General features: G+C 38.6%; 1 protein-coding gene across 1 annotated transcript in view; it reads right to left on the reverse strand.

Moving 5' to 3' along the window:
- Nucleotides 1-2,281: 2,281 nt before the first annotated feature.
- TRUB1 (TruB pseudouridine synthase family member 1) overlaps nt 2,282-26,880 on the reverse strand; it is a 50,176-nt gene continuing 25,577 nt past the window's right edge. The window contains exons 4-8 of the mRNA XM_006165119.3: nt 23,153-23,234; nt 9,955-10,027; nt 7,012-7,151; nt 3,940-3,996; nt 2,282-3,182 (exon numbers count right to left, since the gene is read on the reverse strand). Of these exons, the coding sequence (XP_006165181.1) occupies nt 2,926-3,182; nt 3,940-3,996; nt 7,012-7,151; nt 9,955-10,027; nt 23,153-23,234 (609 nt within the window). The 3' untranslated portion in view covers nt 2,282-2,925. The remainder of the gene's footprint in view (nt 3,183-3,939; nt 3,997-7,011; nt 7,152-9,954; nt 10,028-23,152; nt 23,235-26,880) is intronic.

A 26,880-nucleotide genomic window follows, 5' to 3' on the forward strand; every position in this document is an offset into this window, starting at 1 on the left:
ATAATAAGGCATGAAAAAAATTTCTATCCAATATTTACTGCACAAAAAAGCTCATGCAAATATACAGAAACCATTAAGACATTTACTTACATAAACGAACAAAGTATACAGACAAATCACATGAAAGCCAACTGGAAAAACTGCTCTCTTATACTTACTAAATTAGGAACATCATCGTGGTGACACTGTACCCAAATGGTGACACTATAAAATGCTATACCAGTCTGGAAATGCAGTAAGGCAAACAAAAACTGTAATTCGTACTATACTATTTCACGTAGTGATATTATTACCAGGAACCTATCTCAGTAAAATTGAGAACAATGTAAGAATTCTGCAATAGGAAAATGGTTTGAACAAATCATGAGTATGAAGCAATAAGATTAAAACAAATACTATTAAAACTAGATACAATAGATAATAGCAAATTAAAAAGTCAATTAGAAAAAGGTATCAACGCTGTAGTTACATGAACAGAAAAAAGGGAAAACAGTAACATGAAAATTAAAGTTCCCAAGTTACTACATTAGGGTGGTGGGGTTGATGGTGATGTTTCCATTTGACAAATTTTTCTTCAGTGTTTCAAGATGAAGGAAAAGACTGGCTGGCATTTTAAAAAGTCATTTGCCTTTTCAAATAATCTCTACTCTTCTCCATTAGTAAATTATAAATGTCAATTTTTAAGTTGAGAAACGGGGTAGAAGTACTTCAGTTGTGTTTAGACTTTAACTGGAAACCAGTGAAGACATACTGTAACCTGTGCCAATCCAAAGGGCAGAGGGGGCCACGGCCACCTTTGTCTGACAGAAGGCAACCAGATATGAAAAGTAAAATTGTAAACTTCCTATTTCTAACACTGTGTTTTTGGTATTTTGTGTTAATGTATCATGATATCAATATTCTTTCCTTTTAAATTTTGTCTCATACTAAGAATTTTATTTTCATTTAAAATAGGTTGCCAATACATTGAAAACGCTGTACTGAAGCATGTTAGCTATCTTAAGTTTATATTAGGTTAACCACAAATAAATGCACTTTAAAATCCATACTTAAATCACTGAATTAGAGGTAGCAGGTAGGCAACCACCTTTAAAAAGACAACCCCCAAAAAATATATATAAAAACTCTTCCTTTATGAAATTTGCAATGGGTTTTCCTTTTGAAATGATGACTAAATGAAGATAGATTTGAATATTTCTACAGATTGGAGGCATAATATATTGCTTTCCCACAGTGAAAATATGAAGCTTTGTTATATGTGAAATATATTGGACTTTTTTGGTTGTTTTTTAAAAGTTTATGATAGTGAGCATGTGCTTGCTGGAGAGAACCAGAGAGAGAGAGACAGACGGGGACACTGGGGGGAGAGTGAGAAAGCACAGCCCGGAGGAATGGCCACACCACAATCCTTTCTCTTCCATTCTCCTCAGGATTTGGGGCACACACGCACACACACTTGGTGTGTTTTTGAAGTCACTAGGACCAGGACTCAAACAGTGCAGTCAGCTCTGTGGTACCTTGACTGCCACACCACCTTCTGGCTCCAAGTTTACAGTTCTGTAATGTGACTACATTTTCAAAATGATGGCAAAGAAGACAGGAACTTTCGGAAAGCTATATGGATGAAACACTTGAGAATAACTTTTTAAATATTTAGAGCAAAAGAGATTAGCTGGAAATGCAGGGCACCTATCTCAGTGTCTATAAATATCACTTGGAAGAGCAAACAACAAAAGAAACAATGCCCTATAAAGAGATATATATGCTGGGACCAGCAGTTAGTGTGATGGCTATGTCGCTGGACACCCATGTAGTCAACCGCAGTTCGCGTCCCGGACCCGGTGACTTAAAACTCATGCCGGACACGTGTGCATGTGTGCCCAAGATCCCGAGAGGAGAATGGAGGAGAAGGGATTATGGAGGAGAAGGGATTGTGGTGTGGCCATCCCCCCTGGGGGATGATTTCTCACTTTCTGTCTCTCTCTCTCTGTCTGGTGAGCACATGCGCCCTATAGCAAAAACCTCTCAAAAAAAAAAAAAACCCTTAAAAAAATTTAGAAAAGGAGATATACACGCTAATCAAAAATGGATAGAAGAAATTTTTAATTGAAGACACATTCATTAGTTCAAGTGAAATAACTATGTTATTTATTAACTTGGTACAAAGTGGTTGACTGTGTTAATGAAATTACCAAGAAAGAATCTCAGAGGTGCCAAAATCCAAAGCTACAATCGCTATCTTCTCCCCTAATGGTAGAGGAGAAGATAATTTAATTAAATATTTGTTTTCTATTTACATCCAGCTAATGGTAGCAGCACTAATTTGGTCCATTTAAAATATTTATTATAAAATGTATTTGATTCTAAGACCAAAATGAACACAGCTATTACTAAATGAGTACAGTTTTATCAAAGATATGTTTTTAATAATAAGAAACTCTCCAAAACACAAGAAATTTCAATAATGGCTATTTCAAACACAGCTAAAGAATTTCAATACAAGGGAACTATAGGGAAGCCTAAATAAAGTCAAAATAACACTAAATTAGATTCACTTTGGTGAAAATGAAGAAACATGTAGCTTGTATATTTTTTCAATTAAAAAATCTGTTCAGCTTTTACAGAAGACTGAAGATCAAATTCAGAAAGCTAATTTCCCCAAATCTAATCATACTCATATTTAACAACATAAAAACATTCTAAAAGAACATTCTGCAGTACACAAAAAACTAAACATTTATCATGTATATAGCAAATAAAGTGTATGTCACAGAAACCGCAAATGATGGACATTTTCCTTCATGCAAAAAAAAAAAAAAAAAAAAGTTAGCAATAGATGTTTGTCTCATGCATGTCATTTTCCACTCTGCATCTGCACACAGGCTTCAGTGTCGACTAGGAAATGACCACACTACTAAGCCAATCTCAAGATGTCTTAATTACATCACCTCCTCCCTTTGACTCATTTAGGGTTATGTAGTCACAGCTCAAAACCCGTTCATTAGACTCCTCGGGTTTTTGTTTTTTCAGTGCCAACTCTGGTGGGAGAGGAGCTGTGCAGTGCTGAAGAGACTGTGCGATGTCAGCAATCGTCCATCTGTCTTCAGGAAGGGCATGTTCTAGTGAAAACGGTCCCTGCTTGGTTCGGGTCAGCTCTAGTACGCTGGCGCAGGAAGCAAGTTCTACAGCGACAAAAGGTGAAAAAAAAAAAAAAAAAAACAACCAAAAAAGTCCAGAAGACAAATCAAATGATTCAGTACTTGTAATTTTTCAAATGACAAATGCACTGAACTCAAATTTCTTAAAATCATTCAAAAAGTAAAATGAATAATCCAATATAAGAACCAAGAGCCTTAAGATAAAGAAATGATTAAGCAGCAAAATAGTATTTCGTAGTTCACCTGATAAGTTGCTTTCGAGTCTACCAAGAACATGTATTTCTCTTATTTAACTCAGGAAGCGACTCCATGAGGTCAGTGTTACCCTCATTTTGCAGATGAGATAGTGTGACCCACCCAGTGTCTCAACTGCCCGGAAATGGCAAAGCCAGACACAAACTTTTCTGGCTGTTTGTAAGATTATGGCTTCCAGCTTTTTAAAAATATTATTTATATCAATGAAAGTAACTTTAAAAAGGATACATCATTTTTCTGACCCCTACTTCTGGGCTAAAATGTTTTGTACCTGAAAAAATTCTGGCCCTTACCTTCATTATTCTGTTCCTCTCTTTCTCTTCTTCCCCATTACAAGCATTTCACTGCAGCTGCTGAGGCTGATAATTACATGCTATAAACCTACAATGGCTTCTGAGTTGAAGGCTGTGAGAGGTCAGATCCTCAGGCCAGTGCTCAGAAATATGGAAAACAGAAAATTCCTTCTTCCCCTCAGAAAGGAGTATTACTCTCTAAATGATAATTCAGAATTCAGTTTTATGCTTACCTTTGCCAATGTCACTGACCAAGCTCCTGATGTAAAAACCTCCTCCACATTCAACATCTGGAATGTTAACAGTGACATGGTAAATGGCGAACCTCCTATGAAATCCACTTTACATAGAAATGATGCCCCTAAACAAATGTAAAAATGCACTATGCAAACAATTGAGTGATAAAATATTAATGTGCCAAAACATAAATTATTCATCCTGTAGCATATGTGTTTGTAAGATTGAAAAGTCAAGAGTGTGGAGAAAGCAAACAGCAGAAACTCACCAACAGATTTTAAATTAAGTGGCTAGTCATACCACTTTATTACTTCAGCCTTGTTCATTTAATAGGCTTTAATAATTAGAAATCTTAGCTTTGCTAGCAATAACACTAGAGTTTTAAAAAATATTTTCAAATTTGTATAACTTGCTCATTTCATAGGTTTTAAATAGTTAGAATCCTCAATTCTGCTATCATGAGCTGCAAATTTAAAAAAAATACTTTCAAATTGGTACATTCGAAAAAATACAACCAATCAACCAAAAAGGAAAAAAAGTCCCTTTTCACAGTGATAAAAATTCTATTTGGGGAATCATACTATACAGAACACAGAATATTTAAACATTCTCTTGGAAATATTCTTGAAAAAATCAGGATAGAAGTTAAAAGAACACCATGCCCCAGAACTGCATGTATATCTAAACATCTTCTTAACACAGAATAGCAAGTTTATAGGCTGAGAGTTGGGCTCTGCATTATTTTTATACATTGGCAAGACATAATAAAAAAAGCTGCCACAGTTCCACACAAAAGGACTACATTCTAGCTTTTTCTAGTTATATGAATAAAGTCATTTGGGGGAATCAATCAAAATTCACCCTGTGAGCCAGCCTGTAGCCTAATGGTTAAAGGAGCTGGACCCATGTGGTCAACCTTTGGTTTGAATCCCAGCACCTGTCTTGAAAAATATGTTGGCACTTGTGTTTGCCCCAAATCTCCAAAGGATGGCAAATGGAAGAGAAAGGATTGAGGTGTGACCATGTCACTTTAAGGTGTGCTTCCTCTCTTCTCGATCTTTTTCTCTGTCTCTGGCAAGCACACATAACTTCATGCAATTAAAAAAAAAAAAGTCACTACTTGGGGTTTTTATTCTTTTCTTTTTTCTATCAGTTCATAGTTGGGGGCCACTCTGAAATAAAAATGAGCATTGCCCTCAAAGGTAAGTGTGCTAAATTTCTTGCACTATATTTGACTTTGGTGAAAGATGTTTCTTTTGGCCTTTTACACTCTCTAGTCAACAAAATAAGAGAATTTATGACTTAAATGCAATAAAAAAAACTTTGTTTCTCTTACTTTCATAGATAATATCTACTCTGCCAAACCAGCTGTTACATTTTCATGAAATGGAGCAAAATATTTTTTGGTGTGCTTTTTTCATCATCTGTCATTTTTGAACGAGGAAATTTTATAAAAGGAGTGACTTTTCATTTATAATTATACAAAACCATTTTCTACAGGAACTTAATATATACTATCGATAAATAATAATGCCTGAGGGGGGGGAAATGACAAAGCTTAAAAAAAGAAGTTTTGGGAAATTATCCTCCCCCTTTTTGTAAGAGAGATTTTTGCTATAGGGTACATGTACTCTCTAGAGAGACAGAAAGCAAGAAGTCACTCCCCAGGAGAGACAGCCATGCCACAATCCCTTCTCCTCCATTCTCCTCTTGGGATTTTGGGCACACATGCACACATGCCTGGCACAAGTTTCAAGCTTCGAAGGTCTGGGACTCAAACTGTGGTCAGCTATGTAGGAGTCCAACGATGTCCATTATGCCATCTGCTGGTCCCAGGAAATTATTTCGGAAAGTACGAATGTTCCGTATGCACTGTGAAATTAAGGGTGGGATCAATTTAAGGGAATTTAGAATTAATTTTAAAAAGGACCACAGTGTTCGATTCTTTAAAACTCTTACATGATTACAGCTTCAGAAGCAAGTTTATTTATTTACCTATTTATTTTTCTCTTCCATGAGAGACAGCCAAAGACAGCATCCCCAACATGCAACCCACCTCCAGCCTTAGCTGGATCATGGGCATGCATGAGCCTGGCACATTCTGGGAGGTGTCTGGGACGTGAATCAGGAATGCTCCCATGTGGGTCAGTCTTGCAGAGCATCAAGTTTTACTGATGTACTACTCTCAGGTCCTTCAGTTAAAACCTCTTCCAGCAACTAAGATAATAAATTTTCTAAGCAATAAAATTAACTTCTTGATTTTAAATTTGTTTTAAATTGATAACCTGAATTAAAATGTGACCACACGGCCCGGTCATGGTGGTACATAGACAGCTTCACCACTTGGGAGGCTGGAAGGCACATGGAAGACTTGAAGCCACACAGAAGGCCTGGGTTCAGTTCCCAGGCTGAGCTGAACACACCAGTGCAGCTGTGCATGCCTGCTATCATAGCTAATTGGGAGCTGGGGAAGAGGACCATGACAGGATGAGATCCCACCAAAAATGTCTCTCTCTCTCTCTCTCTCTCCTTCTCTCTTCATAAAAGGAAAACAATGTGTGACCACACGTCCAAGAATGCATTTCTGTCTTAACAATATATTCGGGGTTTTAGTAGTAACTTGTGATAATGAAAAGGGACAAAAAATCAATTTACTCGTAGATTTTCTTTGGTGAAAATTAAAAATACTCTGTTTTAAAAGTGTAAGCTAATGTCAATTCTAAAACTGAATCTATTAGATACTAGCCAAAGAGGAAGGAAAGGCATCTGTAAGATAATAAAATTTTGAAAATACATACTTCTTACCTATTTTTCTCCACAGAAATCCAAGGTATGTTACTTCCAACATTATAGTAAAATAACAAAATATAAGATATAAAAACTCAACTTAGTCATATAATATCTCATTAAATGTGTTGCCAAATCCTCACCCTCGTCAAATTTAAAAACAAAAACAAAAACCATCTCCAATACCTTAAGGATCCATTAAAAAAAAATCACACAGAAATAGCTAAATATAAGGTAAAGTTATATATAAGTACAAGTGATTTAAAGTTTCTCCATCTTACCCAATGTGAAAAACGGTGGCTCAAATTTTTCAAGAGAAATACTATATACGGTAACAGGCCTGGCAGGTTTTGCTTCTACTACTTCACCTCTTTTCACCAAAGTTGAAAGTCTCTGTCCATCTTTCTTTAATGCAGAATAGCTACCAAGATAAGAAAAAAGAGAGGAAGAATTCAGAGAGATTGATAATAATTCCAGAGTATGGCAAGTAAAAGAAAGATGACTCGCAGCCTTTTACACTGAAAATACTCCAGAGAAAACGAACTAACTTTTCTTTCAGTCTGTTCCACAATGCTGTCGAGGATAGAGCTCCTAAATACCTCTGAGAAGAACAGAAGCTTATCCTGGGACTCAATAAGCAGTGTTGTTATTTTTATTCTTTAACCATTTCCTGGAGATGGTCTGTCAGTGCCTTCTCTTTACTTGTCCTCATTCTGTGTTGAGGTGACAATTTTAGTAAGTAGTCTCTGGCTATAATGATTTCAACTGTATTTCTTTGAAACAGTTTCTATTATAATAATACTCATTATTACGCAAATAATCTACTCACCAGATCTTAGTTTTGTGTGGCAAAAAAACATTTTAAAATTTTTCTGTAGGGTACATGCACTCACCAAAGAGAAAGAGAGAGAAAGTGAGTAAGGTACCCCTTAGGAGGGATGATCACACCACAATCCCTTCTCCTCCATTCTCTTCTTGGGATTTGGGACACACATGCACAAGTGCCTGGCATGTTTTTCAAGCTGCTGGAGCTAGGACAGGAACCAGGCAGTCGATTGTGTGAGAACCAGCTGCCTTAACCACCATGCCACCTACCTGGCCCAGTGTGTGACAAAATTTTATTCATCGATAAACAAATTATCTTTGGAATTATTATAGTAAAGAAAATTATAAATGGTTCTTACAAATAAAAATTAATTAATTTACTTTAACAATGATACAAAAGGATATTTACTCAGGCCTTGCCAAAACTTTTAAATCTTTACATTTGAGAGATAATCACGAAAAACAGTTCCCTATCAATATTTAAGTTGCAAAAACTAAGATTTTAATTATTTTACTTAATTTTAATTTTATTTATTTATTTATTTTTTGGAGAGGTCTTTGCTATAGAGCGAGTGCCAGAAAGACAGAGACAGACAAAACGACAGAAAGCTAGAAAACACCCCCCCGGGGGGATGGCCACGCTGCAATCTCTTCTTCTCCCTTCACCTCTCGGGATCTTGGGCACACACACACATGCACCCGGCGTGAGTTTATGTTGCCAGGCCCGGGAGTGAGTTCAAACCTCGATCAACTACATGGTAGTCCAGCAACGTAGCCATTATGCCATCTACTGCCCCCCCCAAAAAAAAAACTAAGATTTTAAAACATTAGATAAATACTAAATTTTAAAAGAAATATTAGTAACTTATATGGACATATCCTATAAACATTTGGCCGTTTTTTAAAAAGAAGTAAATTCCTTAAAATAGTAATATGCATAAAAATATGGTCAAATGGTGAATATGGTCTGAATGCTTGTACCTCCTCCCAAAATTAATATGTTGAAGGAACAGCAGTTAGCGGAATGGCTATGTTGCTGGACTCCCACGTAGTCGCCTGCGGTTCGAGTCCCAGACCCGGTGGCTTAAACTCACGCCGGGCGCGTGTGCGTGCGTGCCCAAGATCCCAGGAGGAGAATGGAAGAGAAGAGACTGTGGTGTGGCCATCCCCCCTGGTGGGTGATTTCTTGCTTTCTGTCTCTCTGTCTCTCTCTGTCTGTCTGGCGAGCGCACGCGCCCTATAGCAAAAACCTCTCCAAAAAAAAATTAATATGTTGAAATCCTAACCTTGAAGGTAGTGGTTTTAGAAAATGAAATTTGGTGGAAGTGTTAGTTAATAGAGCAGAGACTTCATAAAAAGGGTTAGTGCCCTGTAAAAGATTTCATGGCAGCTGCCTTGTCCCTTTCTCCACCTGAAGACAGAGTGAGAAGTCATCATCAATGAGAAACTGGGCCCTCGCCAGACAGAGAATCCAACGGCACCTTAATATTGGACTTCCCAGCCTTTATAACTGTGAGAAATAAACTTCTGTATAAGTGACCTGGTTTAGGTATTTTGTTATAGCAGCCTAAACAAACTAATACAAGGCGTAAAGCGGTATACCTACATTTTTATATGTTAAAAACCTCATCTTTCTCATTTGGTGCAGAGAACAGTGGCAAAAGATTCTGGGCCAACACTTAGCAGGCAGTGCCCAAGTGCAGGGTTCTGAATTGACCTTTGACGCCTTCATGAGGCTAGACTGGTCCCTGCCTGGCAATTCTAGGAAAAGAGACATTTCTAGGCTCCAGAACTTCCCTGATGCCTGTAGACAGAATCAGAAAAGCTGGTAAATGACAAATAGCACAGATGACAGCTGCGGCAACACCCAAGGACAGAGGAGACCACATTCCACCACTGCCTTTTAGAGTCAGAAACTCCACATACTATTTAAACTCTGGCTTACCATTTTGTTTGTGTTTGTTGGTTGTTTTTTTTGCTTGTTTGTTTGTTTGCCATAGGGTGCTTGCGAGTCACAGGGAGAAACGGAGAGACAGAGAGCATTGCCAGTCACAGGGAGAAACGGAGAGACAGAGAGCAAGAAATCAACCCCCAGAAGGATGACCATGTCACAATACGTTCTCCTCCCTGCTCTTGGGATTCTGGGCACACATGCACATGAGCCTAGCATGTTTCAAGTCACCGAGTCTGGAACTCAAATTATTACATTGCTGGATGTAATAATTACACCACCTGCTGGTCCCAAAAATCTAGTTTACCTTTACTTGATTATTTGCTATGTCAGATATAAAACTTACTTCACCATAAAGTAAAAAGAGGCCCATTTATTTTACTTACATTGATGTCAATCACTGGAAAATAAAATTAAATGTTTACTTGAATTCAATAGTTGAACTTACAGAGGGGGTACTTGCATTATATTCCCAGTAAATTTCTGAAGAATGTTTTCAATATCTTCTTGTGTTATTTTATCTGCAAAAGATGAACAAAAAAACAACACTAAAACAATCACAGAAGTACATGTGCTGTTTTTACAGCATCAACAGCTTTGGAGATTCATTAAAATTTTTTGTTCTAGGACCAGCAGATGGTATAATGGTTACGTCACTGGACTCCCACATAGTTTGGCCATGGTTTGAGTCCTGGACCTGTTGGCTTAAAACTGATGCAGGGCACGTTTATGTCCATGTCCAAGATCCCAAGAGGAGAATAGAGAAGGGACTGTGGAATGGCCATCCACCCTGGGGTGTGATTTCTTGCTTTTTGTCCCTTTCTGTCTCTCGGGTGAAAGCATGCACCCTACAGCAAAACTCTCTTAAAAATTTTTTTTTCCTAATAAAGCATATATTATACAGTGTATGTCTTGCAGACCAAATCCTACCTCATTGAAAAGAGGTAGATTCTTTGCTATCATATTTTCCTCCAATAAAAATGATCTCATCATCTCATGTACATGTAGCTGGTTCTTATGATGGTCTTCAGGAGACCCAGGGAAAATACATTAGTTATAAAAATGGTCTTAAAATGATCATAATGAGCTGACTAGAAAGTAAGCAGAAAAATAATATCCAAAGTTCTTTTTTAAGTTTCTCTATGCTTCAGATATTATAAATGACTTAATGTGGTACTGAAGATGATCAAGAATTGTCTACATTTTAAATTGCTTTAAAATTTTAAAACTGTTCTATATTATGACATCAATTTTACACATTCAAATTCAACTTTCTCTCAAGTAAAGATGCACTTATCTGTCTCCTCTCTTCTCTTGGAATTTTTTTCTCTTTCTCTTTCTAGTTTTTGCTCTAGGGCACATGTGTTCCCCAGAAAGAGACAGAGTCAGAGAAACCACTCTCCAGGAGGAATGGCCAGGCAGCAATCCTTTCTCCTCCGTTCTCTTCTAGAGATTTTTGGGCACCCACGGACATATGCCTGCCATGTTCTTAGGGCGCTGCGGTTGGGACTTGAACTGAGAAGTCAGCCACATGGGATCCATCTGCCTTAACTTCCACACCACCTACTGGCCCTCTGCCTTCTTTTAAATGAATTCTTGGTCAGCTTCAAAAAGAAATCGGTGCAAAAAAAAAAAAAAATATATATATATATGCATAAAATCTTAGCATGTTTACTAAGCATTGTATAAAAATGTTTTAGACAATTTTAAATGAAAACGTATACATACAATTTTTAATATTCTTAGTCATGTTTCAGCTTTTGATATATTTTTTTAAATGGTACATATTAAAGTACAATTCTCTACTTTTAAAAACTGAAAACTATGGGCTGGTAGGTGGTCTGGTGGTTAAGGGCACTGACTCCCACATGGCCAACTGAAGTTTGAATCCCGAACCTGCTGGCTTGCATTCTCACTTTCCCTCTTTTTCTCTAAAATTAACTAATACCCTAATACTACTATCAATAATAAAGTTAAATAAAAATAATTCTAAAAAAACCCTGAAAACTATGACACACAAATACTGAGGGTTTTTTGTTTGTTTGTTTGTTTGTTTGTTTTTTGAGAGAGGTTTTTGGTATAGGGCACTGCACTCGCTGGAGAGACAGAAAGAGCCAGAGAGACAGAAAGTGAGAAATCATCCTTTAGTGGGTATGGCCATGCTGCAACCCCTTCTCTTCCAGCCTCCTCTCGGAATTTTGGGCACACATGCACATGTGCCTGGTGCGAGTTTTAAGCTGCTGGGTCCAGGATTCGAACCACGGTGGATTATGGGAGAATCCAGTGGCATAACCATTATGCCAATCTGCTGGTCTCAATAGCAAAAATTTTCATACTTTAAATAAGTTTTTATACATATTTCATATTCAATAATAAAATCATAGAAATATTCTGTAATTTGTGTTTTTTTGGTTTTTTTTGAGAGGTTTTTTGCTATAGGGCACGTGCGCTCGCCAGACACACAGAGAGAGACATAGAGACAGAAAGCGAGAAATCACCCCCCGGGGGGATGGTCACGCCGCAATCCCTTCTCCTCCATTCTCCTCTCGGGATCTTGGGCACGCACGCACACGCGCCCAGCGTGAGTTTGAAGCCACCGGGTCCAGGACACGAACCGCGGTCGACTACGTGGGAGTCCAGCAACATAGCCATTATGCCAACTGCTGATTCCCAAAATATTCTGTAACTTGTTTAGGTCACAGTCAAAGGGAAGACATTACAATGCTTTTATCATAATGTAGAAATGTATTTAGACTTTTTATTCTGTTATATGTATGTTACACTTTATTTTACTTGAACAATATTAAACAAAAACTAATAATGTGCTTTGAATCACTGTTCTAACACCAAAATAACAACTAAAAAAAAGAGCATGGAAATCTGTGTCCAGATTTCACTATCAGCCCAACAAGACCCTCCCTTTAGTGACCTTGACCCTTAAAGGATAAAAAAACACAGGACTAGAATCTACTAAACAACATAACTCAAAAGAATTTCTCCAACACCTAGTAGCTCCAAAACACAGATCTCAGATGGCTGTTCTGTTTATGCTGTTTCTCAAACAGATGTATCTCATGATACAAATGCAGGCTTTCCCATGAAAAAATTTTCATTTCACTGCAACATGACGACATAATTACTGACGGTACCATAATTACGCAAACCTAAGATTTCCAAATCTAGACAGCCAATGCTACCACCATGATGGCACTCGTTAAAATAAAAACGCAATCGTTCATAATTTAGCCATATGTTTTAGATACAAAGCCAAACGGCTTCCTACTTCTGCGAGGCTGGTCTCTTTACTGACACTCCAGCAAAAATGTACCCCTTTGCCCTGCTCTGGAGGCTCCCTTTTACTGAGATCCCCCCACAAACAAGATGACAAGCTGTGTTCTTTCTCATTCTACTTCTGTCACATTGTCTCTTTCTCTGACTTAATATCTTAGACATGTGTGGTTTATGCTGTTCATGCTGCAATTAATCTTACATAGCTTTTAACTAATGTATATATTATAGAAAGGAATTGTCTCACCAATGATTTTCTGAGCTCCTTTATAGGCAAAGACAGATTTTCTTCTTTTATAATGTATACTATTATGATGGCACTCAAGACATTCTTGCAAAAATTAATTTGCTGAAGAATAATAGAATCTCAAGGTTTAAGGGCATTTAAAAGTCACCTCACCCAACCATTCATCTAATATTGGACTCACCAGACAGAAAGCAAGTTATTCTATTATTAAAAAAAGAAAAAGCTAAGCTGGTGGTACCTGGGTGTGTAGTGAAGCATGCTAGCTTTATATAAAAACATGATATTACTCTAACTCAAATGATAATATTTGTTTTATGATATAAGAATAAAGACTCACTTCCAAAGCACTTAAAGAGAAATAAAGAATAAAATCTCCATAGCAAGCGTAACTATTAATCAGCAAAAAAGGTACATTTGGTTAAAAAAAAAAACACAAAACACATACGTATAAGTCACAGGACTTTCTTTGTCTAGTAAAACTTAGTAATCCATCAATGTGACAACACTCATTCAAAATTAATTTTAAAATCACTCTCACAAAATTAACATATACAATATCATATTATACATCATTATTTGCTGAAAATGTACTGACTCTCCCAGTGAACTTACGATATAGTTGTTGAGATTTAACTAAACTAGGGAGTTAAAAATAGTAAGAATCTGGGATGAAGAAATTCTGCGGATACTCAAGACATTCAGTAGAAACCCCAACAGAAACACAGGAGTAGGGCTAATCTAATCTAGATCTGGGAACAGGTCTACATAAGACCCGCCCTAATTAGAAATCTATACAAAAACAACTAAACTAGAGTGATTTCAGGGAAAAAAGAGAAATAAGATTTTCTACTGATAATTCAGCCTCCAGCCCCCAAACTTGAGTGGAGAAGCAAGGGGCAGGGGCAGGCCTTCAGAAGAAGACTCTTCCACTGCTGCTGAGAACTAGTGATTTCAGGAAAAAGAGAGATAAATATTTTCTACTGATAATTCAGCCTCCAGTCCCCAAACTCGTCCTCTGTCTCTCTGCCTCTCTCTGTCTTCTCATTTTTTTGGTAATTTTTCCTTAAAAAAATGTTTTTTTAAGGTAAAATATTCTCATGGCTTTCAGAACTTCCTTTATCTTGCTAATAGCCCCCTTTTCCCCTCCCCTCTAGGAAAGGCAATGGGCAGGGGCAGGCCTTCAGAAGAAGACTGCTCCACTGCTGCTGTGAGTGCGCTATGTGGTTTTTAATTTTTTGTGTTCTTTTTTTTAATTAATTTTTGGTCATTTTTTCTTTGTTTACTTCTCTCTTTCTCTCTTTCTCCCCCTCCCTCCCTCCCTCCCTCTCTCTCTCCCTCTCTCTCCCCTTTTTCTTTTACCTCATCACTCTGCTCCTCAATCTCCTTTCACTGAGTGTCTAGACGGGTCTAAGGGAACCACAGCCAAACATCCAAATACTATTAGGGTTAACATATTCCTCAATACCCACTGTATCTGCTGCACAAAGGGATAGAAACGGAACAGCAAAGAGATTGCAGATCACCTCCTTCTGCATGCTCCTGAACACTCAGGTTGAACTCCAAGAATTAGAGAGAAACACACCATCCATCAGATGATTAGAAATCACCACAGGGTCACAAGAGATATGGAAAAGCAAGAAAATACATCTCTTCCAAGGGAAAAAATAACTCTTCATCTACAGACAGTTCAATGGAAATGTCTGATAAAGAATTTAGAATATACATAGTGACAAAGTTAACAAAGATGCAAGAGAAAAGAGACAATGAATTCCAAAAGAGGCAGGAGAATAGAGCCAAGGAGCTCCACGAGGTGAGGAAGTTCTTGCACAATCTGAAAGAGGAAATGCACACCATAAAGAAGAATCAGACAGAACTGTTAGAGATGAAGGCTGTAATACATGAAATCAAAACCTCCCTTGAAAGTATTAAAAGCAGACCAGATCAAACAGAAGATTGAATCTCAGATGTAGAAAACAGAATTGCCGGCCTAAAAAAAAATCCACCACAAAGAATGAGAAAATAATCCAAAAAATGAGAATAATATATGAGAAATACTAGATACCATCAAACATCCAAACATCCAGATAATTGGTATCCCAGAAGGTGAAGAGACTAATAAGGGCATTGAAAATCTATTCCATGAAATCCTGCAAGAAAACTTTTCAAATATAGAGAGGCATTCAAAGATCCAGACCCAAGAAATACACAGGACCCCAAAAAGAATCAACCCAAGATCTTCTCCAAGACACATTATAGCCAGATTGACCAAAACTACAGACTAAGACAAGGTACTCAGACTAGCCAGAGAGAAACAAGTTACCTAGGAATGTTATCCCATCAGAATAACAGATCTCTTATTGGAAACAATGTGAGCAAGGAAAGAATGGGCAAATATATTCAAAGTGTTGAGTGAAAAACAATTTCAACCAAGAATATTTTACCGGGCAAGATTATCCTTCATATGGGAAGAGAAGACAAGAACATTCCCAGATAAACAAAACCTGAAAGAATTTACCGACACCGGATCAGTTCTCCAAGAAGTTCTGAAAGAAGGATTATATCAGGAAAATTAAAGTCAGACACACAAAAATAAACATCTAGGAAAATGGCCAGCTTAATGGTAGGGAAAAGTCCAGAGTTGAATATTATCTTCCAGAATTTAAACAGAAAGCTTGAACCACAACAGAAATTAGATTAAGTACATGAGACTGAGCTGATGAAATAGAATTTTATGGCTTTTGACTAAAACAATAACTGATCTTTTTCTATGCTTTATAGTCCAGAGATAACGAAATTTTTTCTTCTCTTGAATTGTTGACAGATCCAGGTAACTACTATTTGAACAGAATCCTAACCTACATCCTGGCTTTAAGTCTTAAGCAAAGTTATCTTAACATTTTTTTAATTTTGATTTTGATTTATTAAAGCTATAACTGCCTTTCTTGAAATTAAAAACATATTAAAAAACACCTATTTAAAGACCACAGTAAGCTATATAGCCTCAGCTAGATGCTATTTTATAGTATATTCATTCTACTCAGTTTCATGCCTAAAGTCAAACATTTGTTCACAGATATTTGTGTATCAGCTGAACTTGCCATTGAAAGTAGTTAGATCAATTAAGATATTTTGTTAACCAATCAAATGTGAGAGTAAAAAAAGGAATGGAAAGCAACTACAGATACCAGAGATAGAGTGGGAGAAGGGTGGGATATGGCAGAGGGTGAGAAATGGGGGATATGGAGGATGGATATATATATATATATATATATGAAACAATGGAAAATTATTTGTGATGATGACATGTATGACTAAGCCACTCTACAGTGTATTCTGGATGGGAAACTACATCTTGTATGCTGTGATGATTTTCAGTGAATGAAAGCAAAATAAATAATTAATTTTAAAAAACCAACTAGAACTAATAAATGAATGAAATAAGACTGAAAAAAAGCTCAAAATACAAAAACGAACTCAATTTCTATATATTCCAATAAATGATCAGAAATTGACATTTTAAATTCTGTTTATGGGGCCAGCAGGTGGTGAATTAGTTATGTTGCTGGGCTTCCACAAGGCCAGCCGTGTTTGAGTCCCAGACCTAATGGCTTGCAAATCACATCAGGCACATATGCATGTGTGCCTAAGATTCCAGAAAGAGAATGGAGGACAAGAGATTGTTGGGACGGCCATCCCCCCGGGGGATGATTCCTCATCTTCCTTCTCAATGTCTCTTCACTATTCAGCAAGCTCACATGCCCTATGCACCCCCCAAAAACAATCCTCTAAAAAAATGGTTTATAATAGCATCAAAAATACAAAGATTTAAGGATTTCACATATGAATGATATGAAAGATCTACATACTGCAAACTATAAAATTAGAGCTGTAAGAAATTAAAGGCTTAAATAAAGAAAGAAATGTAACTTGTTTAATGGATTGGAATACTCAATGTTAAGATGTCAATTCTCCCAAATTGATTTATAGATTCAAGTATCAGCCAAAATTTCAGTGGACTTGGGTACCACCTTTGTGTGTGTCATGTACATAGAAAGTGACAAGCTCAGGGACCAGCAACTGGCGTAAAGGCTATGTTGCACGTAGTCGACTGCAGTTTGAATCCTGGACTTGGTGGCTTAAACTTACACCGCGCATGTGTGTGCATGCCCAAGATTCCAAGAGAATGGAGGAGAAGGGATTGTGGCATGGTCATCCCCCCTGGGGGGGGGGGATTTCTAATTTTCTGTCTCTCTGTCTCTGTCTGTCTTTCAGGTTGAGCGCACGCACCGTATAGCAAAAAAAACTCTCAAAAAAAAAGTGCCAATCTCATTCAAAATTTCACATGGAGGTGTCAGCAGATGGCACAGTAGTTATGTTGCTGGACTTTGACATGGCCAATTATGGTTCAAGTGTTGAACCTGGTGGTTTGAAAATCATGCTGTGGGCCTAGCAGATGGCGTAGTGTTATGCAGCTGGACTGTAGTGGTTTCATCAGCCCCCAAGGCCGACTGCAGTTCAAGTTCTGGACCTGGTTGCTTCAAAATCACTCTTGGAGTGTGTGCCTGTGCGCCCAAGATCCCAGAAGGAGATGGGATAGGGGCCGCATGGACATCCCTCCCGGGGGGTGATTTCTGACTTTCCCTTTCACTGTCTCTGAGTCTCTTTCTCTCTCTTTGGCAAATGCACATACCCAAGGCAAAAATCTCCTAAAGAAAAAAAAAAGAAACAAAATCATGCCAGGTGCATTCATGTACATGCTGAAGGAAAATGGAGGAGAAGGGATTGCAGCCTGGCCATCTCCCCTGGAGGGTGATTTCTCACTTTCTCTCTCACTGTTTCTCTCCAGCAAGCGCATGCACCCGAGGGGAAAAACCTCTAAAAAAATCATGTGGAAATGCAAAGGACCTAGGCTATAAAAAGAACTTCAAATAATAGATCAACATGTGTGTATGCATGTCCAAAATCCTGAGAGGAGACTAGAAAAAGGATTGTGGCATAGCCATCACCCTGAGGGGTGATTTCTCACTCTCTCTCTGGTAAGTGCATTTGTCCTGTAGAAAATTAGGGGGGAAAAAAGAGAGAGAGAGAGAGAGAGAGAGAGATGGGAAGATTTGCTTCTCCAGATAACAGGACTTAGTCTAAAATTATAGCAATTAAAACAGTATGATTTTAGCATATGGATAGTCAAATCAGTCAATGTAACAAAACAGATTCCAAACAAACTGATGCCTAAATGGTGCTTGATTTATGACGAAAAAGGCAATGCAGAATAATGGGGAAAAGTGCTGAATCAATTGGACATTTCTATGGGGAAAAATGGGCTATAGATGTAATGAGAAAGGCAAAGCTATAAGAACTTCTAGAAAACAGGAAAATACTTTTGTGCTTTTTGGGGGTAAGTTTTCTTAAACAGGACACTGACAGGACTAACCATAAGTGAAAAGAATTGATAAACTGGATTAAATTAAGACTAAGAACTTTTTTAAGACTCACAAGTAAAACGGGGAAAAGTCCAGCCACAGAGTAGGAGAAAATATCTGCAACACACATAACCAAAAGAAGAGTACAAATACAAAGACATAAAGATCTCATACAAACCAGTAAGAAAAAGGCAAAACAGGGAAAGAAAAAAAAAATTCAGGGGGCAAGGGGTGGATTGAAAAGAGGCCTGAATAGATAACACAGAAAAGAAGATAGCTAATGAGCCAAATACAAACATGATAAAGTGCTGAATCTTATTAGTCATCAAATTAAAATAAAACTATGTACTTGGCTGCATGCCAAAATTAAAAACACTTTAATACTATGTATTGCCAAGGATGTGGAGCAAGTAGAATTCTTAGATATTGCTGGTGGAAATGCAATGTGCAACTCATAAACCACTTTGAAAAATTATTTGACAATTCCTAGTACAATAAAATACACATCTACCCTATACCCCAGCAATTCTACTTAGGTTATATATGTAAGAGAAATGAGTACATACGTCTACCAAAGAACAGGCATGAAATATACATAACAGCTTTATTCATAAAACCCCACACTGGGAATGACTCAAATGTCTATCAAGAAATCACATATAAAAGGATACATACTGTTGAAATTGCATTTAGATAAAGTTCAAATATCAGCAAACCATACCATAGTACCATTTAGGCTATAACCATAGTGTTGGAAGTTAGTATCCTTGGAAAAGCAGGATATGGTAGTGACTGGGATGGGGTGGGAGAGTGGTTTCTAGCAATCTTCTATTTCTTGACTACAGTGATAGCTACATGGGTATTTGCTTTGTGATACACTTAGTAGTACATTTATTTTTTGTTCACTTTTATTTATTTGTATAATACTTTATAACGAAAAACTTTAATTTAAAAAAAGGTACCATAAGAAGATTGACACCCAGCTACACACTAGCCCTACTACAGTGTGTACCCTAGTTGTTTAATCACAGTTTGAAACCCAGTTCAACTCTTCAGTTTCCTCCAGGATGAGCCTCTGAAGTGTGGACAGCCAAACCGCACAGTCCCAGAGGAGCCACTTCCATAAGAATATTAACTACAGCCATCTGAGAAGACCTTCCATTCAAGTCAGGACTAAGGGGTGGTGGTGTTTGAAACGGGACTGACATGAGATCCTACCCTGCCTTTACATCTTTTTTGCCTCAGGATAAGCCAAAGGAGGGTCAGAAAACACCCCTAATACAGGAGTAGCTATGCTTTTCCAGAAATTTGGCCCACGACTAGCCTGGAAAGCTACATCCCTCACATTCTGGGCTCACTAAAGAACAGATGAGCACACTGACCCTGTGTTTCCCCCAAGTGACAGGCGTCAGTTCTGAGACTTACCACCTAGATGAGGACGAGAAAAGAGCAGCAAAGATAAGAAGAAGCTTTGCCTTTCTCTGGACTTAACCTACAGTCATCTTCTGAGAACACCTCTGTCGCTCATCTTATTAGTTAAACACTAAATGTTTTGTTCCATATGCCACATATTACACCAAAAGACAGTGAAGATCCAAGAGTCATGATTTTAACTTCACAGCTTAAGGCAGGGACACCCCAACTCCTGGGCTATGGACCAATACTGATAACTGGTCTGTGGCCCGAGTAGCAGGAGGTGAGCGGCAGGTGAGTGAGCGAAGCTTCATCCGTATTTACAGTCACTTCCCATCACCAGCTTCGCTGCCTGAGCTCTGCCTCCTGTCATATCAGCTGCAGGATTAGATTCTCATAGGAGCGTGAACCCTACTGTGAACTGCACATGTGAGGGATCTAAGTTGCACGCTCCTTACATGCTTCTAATGCCTGATGATCTGATATGGAACTGAGGTAGTGATGCTACTGCTGGGAAATAGCTGTAAACACTCCATTATGGTGAATTAGATTAGTTATTTCACTATATATTACATATAATAATGATATAAGTAAAGTACAAAATAAATGTGATGTGAGTCATCCTGAACTCATTCCCTCCTCCCCACCCCTGCTCATGAAAAAATTGTCTTCTACAAAATTGGTCCCTGGTGTCAAAAAGGTTGGGACTGCTGGCTTACGGGATCAACAAATACAATATGTATTTGTAAACAGTGAAAAGCACTATCTAGTAACGAGGTAGGATATTATGGGAAGGACTATGCTAATATAGTTTGAACTTTAAGTCTAAGAAGCCAAAGACTCATTTTCTTATTCCTCTGTGCTAACGTTCAGCTCTGAAACACTAAAAGCACTACTTGCCTAGATGGGACAAAATGACTTCAGAGCATTCATTTGTCATTGACTGTATACTGCCTTACTTTATCTGAACACACATTGTCCTTGAGAGTTCAACTAAGAATTATGTTTTCGGTTGTTACAATGTCTGGGTGGAGTAGAGACAGGGAAACCACATGCCCTGCAATGTGCAAGATGATGGGACACTGGAGAACTGCCCTGTGTACTGCCTGACTTCTGAAAGCCTGCCAGATCATGCAGGTGAAAAGCCTGTTTATGGTAATTACCTGAGGCTAGACTTTAACTCCATTTTATGCTTAAACACAAAGCATTTTTTGCCCAGTTTTAACATACACTGATTTTTTTTTTAGTATTAAGTCATTAATACAGCATCAGTCTGCAGCTGTACTTGTTGCATTCACAACGATTTAAGTACGGCCACACTGCAATCCCTTATCCTCCATTCTCCCCATGGGATTTTAGGCACACATGGACATGTGCCCAGGGTGAGTTTTAAGATGCTGGGTCCAGGACTCAAACCATGGCCGACTATGTGGGAGTCCAGCAACTTAACCGTTATGCCATCTGTTGGTCCCTCCACCTCTTTAATCTTAAAAGTATTCTGATTAAAGGTTACAGTTGGATTTCAATTATTTGATGATAATAAAAATTTCAAAGATAATTTAATATCTATTTTTAAAAAGACTTGAAATTAATCAGTGACTTTTCTTTCCATTATAGTGCTTGATTAATCAAGCAGGATACTAAGCTACATATAAATGTTAACAGGATAAATGAAGCTATTATGCATGAGAAGAAGGTTGGTTTTACCATAGGGATAATATGTAATATATAATAAGGAAATCAATACAAAAACATGGGGAGACCAGATGTTAGACTGCCTACAGCCGAATTAGAAAGTGATAACATTAAACACAAAGGAAAAATCAGACACCATACAAATAATTCACAACAGTTGACAAGATAATGCAAGTGAACTACTGCACTGTAAACAGCATAAACTCTGTGAGAGTTGCTGGGAGACCATTTCATTTATGAATCTTTTCTTAAAGTTGTGAAAAAAAGGAAAGGTAGAAAAATGAAGGGGGACTCCAATGAGTTCTACTTTACTTCCAGAGAAGTAGCTTGCCCTCAGCTACATCTTTTTACATACTCCAAAAGCACAGGGACATGACTAGTTTGGGTTTTTTAAAAAATGTTTAAAGAGATTTTGCTAAAGGGTGCCTGTGCTCACCAGAGAGACAGACCAAAAGCACGCAATTACTCCCCGGGGGAATGGCCACGCTATCCCTTCTCCATTCTCCTCCTGGGATCTTGGACACCCACACACATGCGCCCAGCCTGAGTTTTAAGCCACCGGGTCTGGCACTCAAGCCGCGGTCAGTCACATGGGAGTTCAGTGATGTAACCACATGCCATCTGGTGGTCCCAAGATTTTTTTTTTTTTTTTTTTTTCTTTTTTTTTTTTTTTGAGAGAGAGATTTTTGCTATAGGGCACGTGCACTTGCTGGAGAGACAGAGAGACAAAAAGCAAGAAATCACCCCCCAGAAAGGATGGCTACGCCGTCATCCCTTCTCCTCCATTATACTCTCAGGATTCTAGGCATGCACCTAGCATGAGTTTTAAGCCGCCAGATCTGGGACTTGAACTGCGGTCCACTACATGGGAGTTCAGCAACACAACTATCATGTCATCTGCTGGTCACCATGATTAGTTTCTTTAAAGTTTATTTCTTCCATAAGGCAGACAGACAGAGACACAGCACCCCCCAAAGAGTCCTAACAGCACAATCCACCCTGCTCCGCTAGCCTTAGATCAGGGGTTGAACAAGTGTGCCCAGCATGACCAGGGAGGTCTTAACGCAAACCGAGAACCTTCCCAATGGGTCAGTCTTGCAGAGTCTCATTTTCCTGCTGTACCACCACCCAACCCAATGATTACTTTTAAAATACTAAACCTGGCACATTTACTTCAACGGCTGAGACCTAAAGGTTTAAGGAGAAAAAGAAACGGCAAGATACAGACAAGATCTAACACGAGAGCACATCTGCTTTGTTTCTCACTTACTAGGGAATATCCTACATCCTAGATATAAATGTTTCTGGCAAGGGAGTTATTCAGAGAAATAATTCTGAACATGGGAAGAATTTATTATGGGAAAAGAAGTACTTATAATAAATCTTTATTCATAAACACATCCCAAATAAGCCACAATGTGATCATTTCCAATCTTCTGAACCAAAAGAAATATACTGAGAACTAAAATCACTAGTACTATCAAACCAGAGATTTATTTTAAAATTTTGAGCTCACAGGAACTTTCTCTAAATGCTAAAAAAAAAAAAAAAAAAAAAAGGACTATACGAGATACCCTTCCTACCGTAAGGTTTTTCTTCCGTTACTTTCCCTGTGGAATCCAGCGTGTCGGTAGCTTTCCCCAGTTCTCCAACAGCAACGTAGCGCTACAAGAAGAGAAACGAGAGACACGGGCGGTAAGGTAGGGAAAAATGGCTACACATGTCTTACAGTTCACATAGAGTTGTACTAACACTACCGACCTGATATAAAATCAAGGCAAAAATAACAAACCACGATTACTTGGTTTGTTGGGTTTTGGAATTTGAGAAGCATCTGTCTAAATTAAGGAACATACACAAACTTCCTACACCAGCCAACATGTGAAAAAAAATTTATTGATAATTACAGCTGATATAGATACTGTTTTTCTTCATTGCTAGAGGTTGTATGTGCTTGCCAGAGACAGATGGGAAAGAGAGAGATAAAGCACCCTCCAGCAGGGGCATGGTCATGGTGGAATCCATCTCCTCCATTTCTCCACCCTACTGGGACTTGGGCATGTACATACTTGGTGCCCGTGGGCACACATGGACACAGGCTTGGCGTGTTTTGCAAGCTGCTGGGGCGGCCCTGAACCATGACTGGTCATGTGGAATATGTCTCCTTAACTACTGAGCTACGGGGCTGGCCCAACATACTATTACTGCAAACACAGTTCTAAAACCACTCTAATGCTGGACAGTTCCTTTCTTAAGAATAAAATGTCAAATGTACCTATGAATAAAGAGAAACAATAAATCCTGACATGGTCATCACAAGATTCGATCATTTTACCACATGTACAATGAACACAAATTTTAAGTAAGGTAATTTATTAATTCTTATATGAAATTCTAAGGCAATCTTAGAACTAGATCATGCCTTTAAAAACAAAAGCTAGATCCTGCTCAGTGGTATGTGCTCAGACACTGTCCACACAGGCCGAGACCACGTGGGAGACACAGATCTGGCTCCTAGGCCAACCGAAAGGCCAGGAATGGTGGGGTGCACCTGCGCTGCCAGCAGCTCGGGCACAGAGGCAGGACTGGCAGCACATGGCTGGCTGGGACAGCAGAGCAAGACCTTGTCTGGAAAACAGCTGGGCATCGTGATAAGCACTTATAGTCCCAGCTGGGAGGCTGAAGCGGCAGGTGATAAGCACTTATAGCGCCAGCTGAGAGGCTGAGGCGGCAGGGGGTGGGGTGGGGTGGGGGGGTTGAAATCATAACATAGTGAAAAACCAAAAAGAAGCTACGTAGTAGAAGAGAAGCAAAATGGATATAGCAGAGTGCACTTAACTCTTATATTTTCTTGAGAAAAAGAAATTGATAAGCTCCCTGAAAAGAAGAAGTCACTTCTAAGAACTGATCATTATTACCAAGTGAAAAATTAGATGATTCTTAGTTAGCTAGGGAGATTGTCTTTTCATCTTAGGCACATTTTAATGCATAGTATTTTCATTACTTTTTTTGGGGGTCAAATTCAAATTTTATTTCAAACATTACATGAATTACTACATTTGGTGTGAAACTGTATTTCCCACTGAAAAAAACTGTATTTGTGTAAACATTTTTCAAAGACAAAATTCAAAAGGGGCCAGCTCTGCAGCCTCATCCTTAACGGAGCAGGGTCCCCTAAGGTCAACTGTGATTTGAATCCCTGCCCCAGAGTCTTGGGGGGGTGGGGCACCAAAACACTGATCATGTATGTGTCCCAGATCCCAATAGGATAGAGAAATGGAGAAGTGATTACAGTGTGACCATTGAAGGTGCTTTTCCCTCTGTCTCTCTGGCAAGTATATGCAGCCTCTTGCAATTAAAAAGAAAGAAAGAAAGAAAGAAAGAAAGAAAGAAAGAAAGAAAGAAAGATAGATTGATTCAAAGTACTTGCAGACATACAAGTTTCTTTATTAAAACACCTCATTCAGTGACAAGATTCATGACAAAAATGAGGAAAATCTTAACCTTCAAAATCCCATAAACATAAAGGCATTTTATTATAGCCTAAGGGCCTTTGATGAAATCACCTTTATATTTCAAAAATTTTTTTTTATTTTTGGAGAGGCTTTTTGCTACTGCACTTGCCAGAAACACACACAGAGAGAGAGAGAGAGACAGAAAGTGAGAAATCACCCCCCAAGGGGGATGGCCACACCGCAATCCCTTCACCTCCATTCTCCTCTTGGGATCCTGGGCACGTACACACACACACACACACACACACACACACACACACACGCCCGGCGTGAGTTTAAGTCACCGGGTCCAGGACTCAAACTGCTGTCGACTACATAGGAGTCCAGTGACATAGCCATTATGCTAACTGCTGGTCCCATATAGCTTCAAATATTTAAAGACTGTCCAATTGTGTGAGATTGCCAGAGAAACACACAAAGACATACAGAGAGGGAGAAAAAGAAAGGATCCCTCTAGCAAGGCATGTCACACCACAATTAATACCTTCTCCCCATTTCTCCATCCTATCAGGATTTTGCGCAAACATGCACATGTGCCTGGAATTTTTTTCAAGGCACCAGGGCCAGGATTTGAACCACAGTCAGCCAAATGGGATCCAGCTCACTTAACCACTAGACAACAGGGCTAGCCCAGACTTTATTATTTTTGAACAAATATAATTTAGGAGGGAACATTCATTTGCAACTGAATTATTTTTTTAAAAATGTCATTAGTATTGACCAACATTATTTCCTTGTAACTATGTATTAGTCTCATCATCTAAGTGCCCACTCCTGCTGCTGTATTTGGAAATAATGAACCTTGATTAAGCATACCACAGGGAAGAAGTTCAACAGGGCAAATGGTAAAAGCACAGGCTCAGGCTCAGGCTCAAACTGGCTGGCTTTCAGTTCTGACTCTGCCATGGTTGATAAAGCCAGTGAACTCAGCCTTTCCTGCTGCAGCTTCATTTCCTCATCAGAAAATGTCGAAAACAACAGTACCGCGATGTTTAGGATATTCCTGGTACTGGCAAACAATGGACAACAATACTACTATTACTATTATTTTTAAAAAGAAAACGACACATAGTCGCCGTGGTTAGATTGACTCATCTAGCTACACTGAGTTCCCCTAAGGAAGAGTAAAGCAACAAAAAGCTCTCTGTGATTTTTACCTTAAAATCCAATTGCATAGGAAAATCACTGTATATTGTATATTGTCCCTTGAACGTACTGTACTAACCTGCTATGTAACAGCTAACCTGCTCTCCGAGTATGCAATGCTCACTCTAGTCTCTGGACCCTGAGTGTCCTGGGTTCCGGCACACGTTACTCTTCCCTCGTCTTGAGCTTTCTCTCTTCTCTAAGGACCATATTCACTCACCTTTCATAGCTGCCCATCCAACTCACAATCACATACGCCTGGGTGTGCCTAAGAATAGGTGCTTAATACAAGTTTCATACATAAAAAGAATGACAACCTGGGACCAGCAGATGGTGAAATGGTTACATCGCTGGACTCCCATGTAATCAATTGTGGTTTAAGTCTCCGACCCAGCAGCTTAAAATTCATGCCAGGCGTGTGTGAGTGTGAGTGTGTGTGTGTGTGTGAGTATGTGTGTGTGTGTGTGTGTACCCTCAAATCCTGAGAGGAGAATGGAGGAGAAGGGACTGAGGCGTGGCCATGACCCCTGGGAAGTGATTTCTCGTTTCCTGTCTCTGTCTCTCCAGTGAGTACATGTGTGCTATAACAAAACTCTCTCTTTTTTTTTTTTTTTTTTTTAGGAGGTTTTTTTGGAGGGGGCACTGCCCTC

The sequence above is a fragment of the Tupaia chinensis genome, unplaced genomic scaffold (genome assembly GCF_000334495.1).
Source record: "Tupaia chinensis unplaced genomic scaffold, TupChi_1.0 Scaffold143797_1, whole genome shotgun sequence".
Taxonomy (NCBI): Eukaryota; Metazoa; Chordata; class Mammalia; order Scandentia; family Tupaiidae; genus Tupaia; species Tupaia belangeri.